The sequence below is a fragment of the Thermobia domestica genome, chromosome 3 (assembly GCF_964235325.1).
Source record: "Thermobia domestica chromosome 3, izTheDome1.hap1.1, whole genome shotgun sequence".
Lineage (NCBI taxonomy): Eukaryota > Metazoa > Arthropoda > Insecta > Zygentoma > Lepismatidae > Thermobia > Thermobia domestica.
Window position 1 is genome coordinate 45673791 of NC_137456.1, and position 10552 is coordinate 45684342.

The 10552-nt window shown below is 35.2% G+C and overlaps 1 protein-coding gene across 3 annotated transcripts in view; it reads right to left on the minus strand.

The window, feature by feature from the left end:
• jim (zinc finger protein jim) overlaps positions 1–9482 on the minus strand; it is a 102046-nt gene extending 92564 nt beyond the window's left edge. For 2 of the 3 annotated variants that reach the window (XM_081750757.1, XM_081750755.1), the window contains exon 1: positions 9307–9482. In XM_081750757.1, the coding sequence (XP_081606883.1) occupies positions 9307–9400 (94 nt within the window). In that variant the 5' untranslated portion in view covers positions 9401–9482. The remainder of the gene's footprint in view (positions 1–9306) is intronic. The other variant, XM_081750756.1, reaches the window with a different exon arrangement.
• Positions 9483–10552: the final 1070 nt, after the last annotated feature.

The following is a 10552-nucleotide window of genomic DNA, read 5'->3' on the forward strand; positions in this document are numbered from 1 at the left end:
GGCGCTTATTAGAAATATTGTATTAGCACATTAACTGCTCACTTTACGAAGTAGAGAAAAGAATTACGAACACATACGGGAAAACTACATCTTTTTATGACAACTGGTTGTCATGATACACGCTTTGAAAGGTTTCCATATAAAACAATTAGTAAAACGAGCGTTGAGTCCCGTCTAATTTCCAGTGGATTTTTCTTCGATTTGGAAATGGAACTCAACTTTTATTAAAGGATAATCAGGGGTGTAACCAACAGGTTGTTCTAGGGGAACATTACTTTCAGGGGGAGGAAAGCTTTTCACACATTAAAAACAGAACAAATGACCTCTTTCAGAATATGAAAGCATTTTAACTCACCATGTATACTATACACATATTATGTTTTCTCGATGCTACCTTAACAAAAGACGGATCTTGACAGTACTGAAGTTGAAAAGCGGATTGTAAGAGATAAATCAATAAGCTATTCATAAGAAAACAAATGCTGTTTCTAGCAGTCTGTTTATCCGACTTTGTGTTTATGTAGGTTAAAATACTAAAAGGAAAAAACTCGAAAAAATATCAACTCAGATATTATTATGCAATAATATAGTAGTGAGAGATCCTGGGGGGACTGAGGGAGCCAGGGCCCCTCATTTTATTTGTAAATGTGCAATATTAGGCACAATTTGAACGCAGTTTGTCGTAAAATCATCATATATGCTTTCTGCATCTGAATGCACCCCCCCCCAATTTACAGAGAAATCAGCGTCCTTGTAATTAGGTACAGAAACTGTATTGATTATGTTTTCTTTTTTCTTTTTTTAAAAATCTTATTTTATTATAAACGTTCCTAATTTGCATTAACTATTAAATAAGTTTACTAAACATATACTAGATGAACCTCATTTCAGGGCTGGAAATAGTTTGGAAAGTCAAGGCCCTCTTGGGGCCGCGGTGGCTCAGTGGTAGAGCGTTCACCTCTGGTGCTTGGGGTCCCGGGTTCGATCCCAGCCCCCGCCAAGTGAACTTTGTGGTGGACAAACACCGTGTGCGTGGGTTTTCTCGGGGTTCTCCCGTTTCCTCCCACTTTCTTCATTCCACCATTTCATTCATTACTCATCATCACCGTCTCCTTTAGCCTAACCGGCATAACCGTGGGACGTAAAACTTAAAGATTTCATTTCATTTTCAAGGCCCTCTTTTCCCCCGTTTCTACACCCTTGAGAATAGTAAGCGATCGAATTAAATAACACGCCTCTACAATTTGATTCATATATATATATATATATATATATATATATATATATATATATATATATATATATATATATATATTCGATTCCGGCGGGAGCTCATGTGGAAGAACAGAAGGTATGGGACATTCGTAATATTGTTTTGAAATTGTCTTCATGCAAGATTCTTCCTTATTCGACAGAAGAAACGCAGTATGATTTTTTTTTTCTTCGTTTCAATACCTTACGTATGTGTGGCCAATTACGTATTCCTTCTTTACTCCTCTAGCAGGGATGCAAAAGCACCAGGCGTCTGAGTGGTGTCATAAATTATTGTAACCCAAAACAAACTCGACCATATCGTGTTGCTTACGAATCAGATGGATTGTTGTTGTGAGACCTACATCAAGTATAAGAGTATGTTATTATAGGAACAGAAATGGAAGCAAAGGAGCTGATTGTGTGTGTAGGAACGCAACTTTTCTTCTAGCATGAACAGAATTCATCAGTGTCTAGGTTGCTTTCTTTCGTGGTAGTTCATTTGTTCTCCAAAATTATAGTTGACAATGTCTGTAAGGAAACCGAGTACAAGTGCGGAATTTTCTTTGAAAAAAAAAAAAAAAGTGCTACGAAGTGAAGCTCGAAGAATTATTTTTTGTGTTTACAATTTTTGGAACTCATAATAAAAAAATTACAAGAGTCAGATTCAGACAATGGCGAAATATTAATTGACATAGACGATAGTGAAAGTAGTGTTGAAGACGAACGTTTAGCAGTTCCACTGGAATAAGTTAATAGGTAGGTTATTCAGTTGCTATATATACTTCTAGGATACACAGCCAAAATCTTTGAGTTTGCTGGAATAGTATATTTACATTGTGAATAATGTTGCCAATGTATGTGTAATAATCTCAACTAGAGGAAGAGCGAGAAGGGAAAGGGGAGTCCGAAATCCGGCAACACCGCGCGGAATATCGCACAGCATTGGCTACTGCCCGTGATGCTTTACATCTGAAAAACATTAATAGTGAGCCCTCACTGTACAGAGTCCTCTACTACTCAACCACAACACCCACCTCATCACTGTGTATTATAAATCGGTATTTTGAGTTGTCGTTATGCTGTGATACTTTCTGCATTGATGTATACTGGTTAACATGTCATTCAAACCACATAAACTCCCACCAGAAATCGAAACCAAGCCTTCCGCATTACTATCTCGCATTACTTTCGCATTACTTTCTTTCGTGATTTAAAGACCAATATCATGTTCGCGTAGTTCAACACTACAGCAAATTTTAGAAAATGTGATTTCTGAATATGTCCCATTGAAAACCATACATATTCAAATACTAACTTTAATTCGACTAGATCAGAGATGTTCACCCTCACGAGGGTGGCCCTCTCGAGGGCATCCTCACCCTCAAATTCCCTCACCCACAATGACGCGAGGATGAGGACAAGTTTCCAGCACGAGAGCGAGGATGAATGAGGGTGAGGGCTGTCACTGCGACGGCGGTGGTCAATTCCCTTCACGAGGGCGAGGGCCAACTGTCACTGCGAGGGCGAGGGTGAGTGAGTTCGGAGTAAAATGAACATCTATGGACTAGATGTTTTACATATCTATGATTCAACTTCTCCAAACAAATATTCCGAATTATAAGAGTAAAAAGACAATAAAAAAAAATGATGTTTCTACAATTATTCTAGTAGAACAGATGAGACGAAGTTATTCATTTATTTACTTAACTTCCCACGTTATCCTCCGGGGTACGGGTGAACCTCGAGAAAACCCGCGAAGACGGTGCCTGTCCATCACAAAGTCACTTGGCGCAAGCTAGGATCAAGCCAGGAACCCACGCACCAGAGGTTACCGCTCCATCTCTGAGCCATGGTTCCACAATTTATTTTTGTTTGCACGGCTTTCTGGTTCCGTAATCAAAAACCACCCTTGATTCTACGGATACGTGAACAGATGATGCAGGTGGCCAATTAAACAGGTTTCACTGAATTATTCATGTGCTTAACGATAAAGTGCAGAGTATTCATTATGTATATATACAATCATAGTATTAGATGTATCAGGTACCGGTACCGATAACCTTCGAATAGTTGTGTCAGTTCGCTAGTACTTTATTTATTGCATTGATAATGTACAGTATATATATATATATATATATATATATATATATATATATATATATATATATATATATATATATATATATATATATATATATATATATATCTTATAGAAAAGACCTACCTAACTAAGTCTACAGCTTAAATTAAAAAAAAAGCAGAAGGATCATTGCCGCAGAAACACAACTTTTCCACTGGGCTCCATTATATGGTAAACCAATTCCAAAGATCCCGCTATGTATTAAAATTTATACCCCCACCTACCCTTTTCATCTACCCAAAGTTCTCTTTCTTCTAGGATTTCCGACCGCACCCAGAGCCATGTTGTTCCACTCATCTTCAACATCTTCACTGTGTTGTTTTTATGATACAGTGATCTCTAGTTATTGTGAAGTTCAGGGTTGTATAGCTTCCTAATTAAACTCTTTTGTTCGTAAGAAAAGCAAGCTTAAAATAGTACGTATGCAAGGGCGCCGATCCTGCCCTCCTTCCCCCTCCAAGCTCATGTGGACCCCATATTGTATTTATGAATATACAATCTTTGGCATAATTTGAATGTAATTCGTCTTAAAATCCTCATATATATGGCTTCTGTATCTGAATGCCCCCCCCCCAAAAAAAAAATGAGAGAATACGGCGCCTTTGTACGTATGGGTACTTAGGAAAAACATTGTTATAGTGACACTTAGCAGGTTAATGAAATTCTGGAACGAATTTCTTGGTTGCTTAAGTTTACATTGTTTCTGCGTATCATTTTTTACAGTAAGAATTAAAGAAAAGCTGAAACAGTGAACCAAGACTTCAGCGGAAAAAGGATTTTTAAGAGTAAGCGGAAGAAAATAAGAGTATGTGCCATAATAATAATAAATAAAATAATGATAATAATAAAAAAAAGCACTCTTGGCTTGATTCGAGATGGAAACAACACGAAAATACTGTCGTACGGTCACGAAAACTTTCAGGCAGGGGCGTCATTTAGGGAGGGCAGGGAGGGGCAATTGCCCCCCCTGAGTTTGAGATCTATATCGATTTTATCAATAGAATAGTAGAAAGTTAGTGAAAAACGCGAAATTTTGCTTATATGAAGGGGTCTTGCCCCCCCCCCCAGCAAAATCTGAAATAACGCTCCTGCTTTCAGGAGATCCTGTTTCAAATTTACACACTTCAAAGCAGTATTAGGACGTCAGTTATGCATTTTCTTAAAACCTCATGAAATTTCAACCATGGTTTATGTGGATATGAGATTTTTATTTATGTAATATACACATTTGGGGAAGCTCATTAAATTGCCAGGGTTCGCTATTTCGAAGCAATACCCTTTACTTGAAGAAAATAAGCATAACTTAGTTTATTAGTTCTAATTTAAAATTAGCTTTAATTTTTAAAAGTTTAAGTTTCTCACGATGTTACTCAATGCCAATATATTTGTAATATAAGTTGTTTAACAATGAAAAATATTTTGTAAATACTGTCAATTTTAAATGAGATATTGAAATTACAGGAAAGCTTCACAAGAAAGTTATCATCTAGTACTTTTAAACTTGTGAAGTGCAGGGGATTTACATCCTGCTCAGCAATGTGTTAAGAGAGTAGCCTTCTTACAAGTATTAAGATGGATCGAAGATGGAAGAAATATATGGACACACGAATCACTAATCGAATATACAGACAGGATAGAAACGTCGAAAACAAATGAGAGGAATTATTTTGCGGTAAGAACATCCCAGCTGAAAGAAACTGAGTGTATAATGCTGTAATCAGACAAATAATGAAGTACACCGCAGTAACAGTGCCCCTAAATAAGGGCCTTGAACAGAAATGAGAATGTTAAGATGGGTATATGGAATGTGGAATAACCAATATAAGCAGGATCAGGAAGTAATTAATAAAGGATACAATAGAAGTATTAGACCTACAGGAGACGATACACGAGACGCCACTGACATGGTCTGGTTCCATTAAGAAGTGGAAAAAATCCACAATTAAAAAAAAGCACGACATTAAAAAGGTGTTCATTAAAAGTGGTGACTCGAATAGAAAAAAACTGACACAGAAGATGAAATCGTTTCGAGAAGCATTTTTTGTGTTTTCGCCGTGATGTTATACAACCTGTACAACTTGTTTGTTATGCAGATATGTATACCTTGCAGGATAATAATCTGCTAGAACATGTTACCTCGGTTATCATTCCAAAATCTCTTTTAAACTAAACTTCCTGCTACAACTTTCAAAGCCCTTAAGACGATCAACAGGCGATTTGACAAGATCTTCACTATTTCTTAGCTACTCCTATACCTTAACATAACTCAGTTTACTAGTTATTTTAAAATACTTTTTTAATAAAAAGAAGATTATTTTGATAGAAGTTGCTTAATGAAGAGGAATATTTTGTAAACAATAACGTAAGTTACCGAATGCTACCAATTTTCATACACGCTTGTTTATTTCCGGAATTCCTTTCATGTGTAACTGGAGGATTACGGAAATAATCGAAATTCTAAATACTTCCACACTTGTTTCACACAACATTCATAGTTTAGTAGATTCAGTTAAGAGTCAAGAATACAGAGGGAAAAATTCAAGTCACTGTACTGACGTACTAATGCACTTGGCAGTCCCAAAGTCTGTAGAGCCCCTATGGAACTATGTCTTCACTGTTTTTCATTGCTACACTAAGTGTCTGCTTTGTGTCCTTTCCCATTTAAGAGTAACACAGAAGGTCTATGTATATAGTAGATTTGTATGAATTTTACAGCTAAAGTTATAAACAAAATGACAGAAATTACAATTTTTTTAGCCACTATTCTGATTTATGGAAGTACTGAAATCATGCAGTACAACACACTGTTTCAATAAAACACACTATTCACTCATGTCCAAGTAAAACTGGTTGCTTATAATTTCGTCGAGTTAACGATCTGTCGCCTTCATCATAGCAGTCAGGAAGGAAGGATATTTTACCTCTTATTACCGTAACTGTTGTGATAAAGGCAGCAGTTTGATAGCCACTGAAATATAAGCAACCAAGTTAACCTTTGGACACTTGAAAATAAGTAAGCAGGTTGTGTACTCGAATTGTTTCATTCTTTCCGAAGTTATTAATAAAATAATATGTATAAGGCGGTATGCTCTTTTGTAGTGATCATATATTATCCAATAATAACCTTACAGACATAACATCCCATAAAGAGCTCACTGGGAGAAGCTACCAGAAGATAAATGGTTTAATTATTTCTCTAATATGAACAAATTTGTCTACCAGAAGAAGAAAACGAAAAGTTTATGAGCAGACAGCTGATGGTTAGTCTCTTATTTTCTATTGTAATCACCGTAAACACAACCTTTTGATATGTCTATAGAGTTTGGGCAAGACGCTTCAATTAACACAAGTACGTCTATTAAACATTTGCATGGCAGGTGCAGATATGACATATGCACACTCCTTTCACATGTTAAGGAGAAGTTTTCCTGCCATATCTCTGTATTTATTTATTTATTTATATTTAACTTAAATGGCAATGTTAAGCCTAACCACGCCTTGTCAATCACTTAACCATGTACCAAAATTTATCAACAATAAAAGCTGTAGATGTTGGTGTTTTGACATTCACTGTTTGTATGTGCAACATATGAAGGCATGACTAGGTAGCAAGTATAACCACATACGGAACACAAAAATTTTCACAAAGAAAATTTGAAATAAATATACATGGCTTTAGTCTGTCTATTTACGCGAGAACACGTATCCCTTCTATTATTTCAAGGTACGTTATTCAATGCACATGCTCTTGATTTCATGAAGATTCAAGTGTGAACAGCGTGGAGTCGATCAAAATATTTTTTTAAAAAAAATCAATTTTAATGTAAAGTGTAAGCAAAGGAAAAGTTCCTAACAATATTATGATTTATTCTTATTTTCAGGACTCTGTTCATAGTGTGTAAAAGATTTACTGTACACTACCCAAAAAGTTACTTTCAAATTAAAACCAGCTGGGCAGAACTGTTTGAACGGTCAATATAGGAAAACGTTATCAATTTTTATAATCGAACTTTAATCTGCAGTTCCAACCATATGAAGTTACAATTGTTAACTTCACCACATGCATTGATGTGTGTCTTACGAAGTAAGTTGTCGGTGAATCACCGGTATGGGATTTACCACTAGTGAAGTCACACTTTTCACTCGAGGGGAATATGAACCTTCAGTGAGAAGAGGTTTTTCCTGTCAGTATTCTTGCATGTAGATTGTCTACCACATATGTTCCAAAATTTACAAAGGAAAAATTTCTCCGGGATTGAAGATATACTGATACAACGCATTAACGAATTATGCCCACCGAAACCTATAACAGGATCAATCTCTCATTAGTTTCTCATTTGTACATTTTATACCGCGAAATCATTTGTCGACACTACAAGCACTGCTTTAATTATCCCCGAAAAAGTCACTTAACCATTTCTTCAGAAACTACATCATACATTATTATGCAGTTTTAATGTATACATGGACAAAATCCACGACAGTGTAGCAACCTTTTATAATACACACTAATTTCCCCTAGAAGTCCCATCTTACCACACCCGGATCCGGATACTAGTTATTTAATTAGTGTACATATTTATAAAAATGTTAAGTACCCGTAAAATAAAACACAAATGCTTGTAATTTAAACTAATCAGCAGTTGTAACAGCACTCACATTACAACCAGTTTAATGTATTCATTTTATCAAGGTCTTTCGATTTTTTTTTTATTTTTAATTAAAGCTAGAATTTATTGATATGGAAAAAAGCCAAATTTTGTAGGTATTGCCGGAAATATACATCATAGTAGCCCTTACTTTCATAAAGATAGGTTGTGTACATGTAAGATTTCTACTATAATAAATACAAGGGAGATTTATTGCAATAGCATAGAACGCCGAGGGGTTACTCCGGGCAACTTATACCGGTTTACGGTGACTGACTTATGCAGGTGCATCTTTTTTTTCAGTCTCTCTCTCGACAGGATTTAACAATTTTTCTCACAACTATTTATAAACTAAAATTGAACTGCAATGTTATCATTCTCGTATTTCTTTCATTTCTATATTACTCCGAATATTTTTATGGTATTAAATATTAACGAATGTTTTATTTATACAGTATTTATAATTAAATACATTTCTAAATTAATATTATAATTATTTTTCTTTCATTACAATAACACGTTCAGAAACGAAAAATTAAATATGTGACTAATGTAGATCAAATTCATAGTTGGATCCTATTAAAAAAAAAAATCGGATTTCTTGAATTATTTAACAGTTTTGTCTGGTAACACTGAAATTATTTTTTTTTTAATTCTTGTACATGATCATTTATATATATATAAATAACTATCGAGTTCACTTAATTTGATAAATATGTTAAAGAGAATTATACACATTCTACGGCTAAAAATAATGTAAAAAAAATAAACCTAAAGCTAAACAAAGCAATGATTGATACAAGCCGGGCATTATAAAGAGAAATAATAGCTTAGCACTACATCCATGTACCACTTAAAAAGAAGTATATCTAATTGTTAAAACAGAAACATTTTTAGACAACATGCATCCACTCCCCCGTCTTCCAGTCTGCGAACAAATCCAAATGCATACCACTACGCTACGAAGGCTATTGTATCACGCGTTTTTTTGTGCACACTACATATCGATACAAAAACAGCCACACAAACATGAACGCACTGCTTTAAACAACTACAAACTCAAAAGAATGCACCTTAATGCTGAAATAATGCATAAAAAACGAGAACTGCATTCGTCTTGCACACTGGCCAAGCCGTTTCTCTCCTCACGGGCACAGATCGTCCAATCAATTTTGTTTCTCATGCCATAGATCAGCGTAGGTGCACTCTTACAGACAAGCAAAGCATCCCAAGGACCTCGTGAAAACAAATTAACAAACTCACCAGGCCGATAATATTCTTTCAAATAGCGAGACGCCCGCACTATTGAATAATATAGGCTGACGTACGGAGGTGCACCCGCAGATGCAAGAGCCATCTATAAGAGGTGCTACGCAGCGTTCCCTGCATAAAATTTTTGCTGAAGTTTTTGCTCACTGGCGGGGACCGCACTAGCTCCCGACTTGGAGACAAGCGACCTCATGTTCAGCTGCTGTAACTCGCTCTCTCAACACGAGGCGGCGTTGCCAAGTTTACTGTCTCACGTGCAAGTGCAGCTAGGATAGACAGCCATATAGAGAGAACGAGGATAGTACCCGACCAATCAATAACACACATAACTCAAAATTTCTGATCTCTAAGTTTACTTCAATCTTCAAATATCATTACTCATTTTATAACAAGTAAGAGAATCCATTCGTAGCGTAGATGATGTGTAAACCGAATCCAGAAAATGTAAATTTTCTTCTCCACTATAGCTAGATACTCTTTCGAGATTTTGACATTTTCTTACGTAATCAATCAATAAATTCTAGGTTTGCCCAGATTCTTTATTATTATTATTATTTTGAAAGTGCAGTTTTCCAATTTATTAATAGCCTTATTTCAGAGGGTTCAATTTCTTTCGCTGGACTTAACGATCTTAAACCTTCTTGTCAAACGGCAAAGTACAAAAGTAAGTTTTTATTAATTTCGTGTTTATAATAAATAAAAACTAGAATAATAACTAGAGAATAATTCAGGCTAACTACTACTAAAAAAAAAAAAAAAAAAAAAAACTTCGATTTTCTTAATTGAGCATTCAATATATTCGTGCATACAAATATTTAAAAAAAGAAAAATATTTTATTTGGTAATGATGCTTTTTTTTGTTTGTTTTTTACAATCTGCTGTATGGTCTTGCATAACAATTATATGAACATTATATATCGTTCCTTTATGTAGTTATGCAGTTGATCATTTCTGAGTGTATATACTTTAGAGGGCACTGCTTCTTTGGCATGAAGTTATAGAAAAAGGGGGAAAGAAATCAAGACAAGTGTCGGTTCAAGTCATTATGTAAAATAGTGATAACCAAATGATGGCCCGCAATCCGGATCCGTCCCGTGAATAAATTTGAAAAATGTGTGGTTTGTTCCTTTTTCTTTTCTTTTCTTTTTTCTTTTTTTAAATCATCGTGTGCAACAAGAAGAGTAGCTGATCATTATCATGCACATGTATTGAAGATTGATTTATAATTGTAAAAATATTT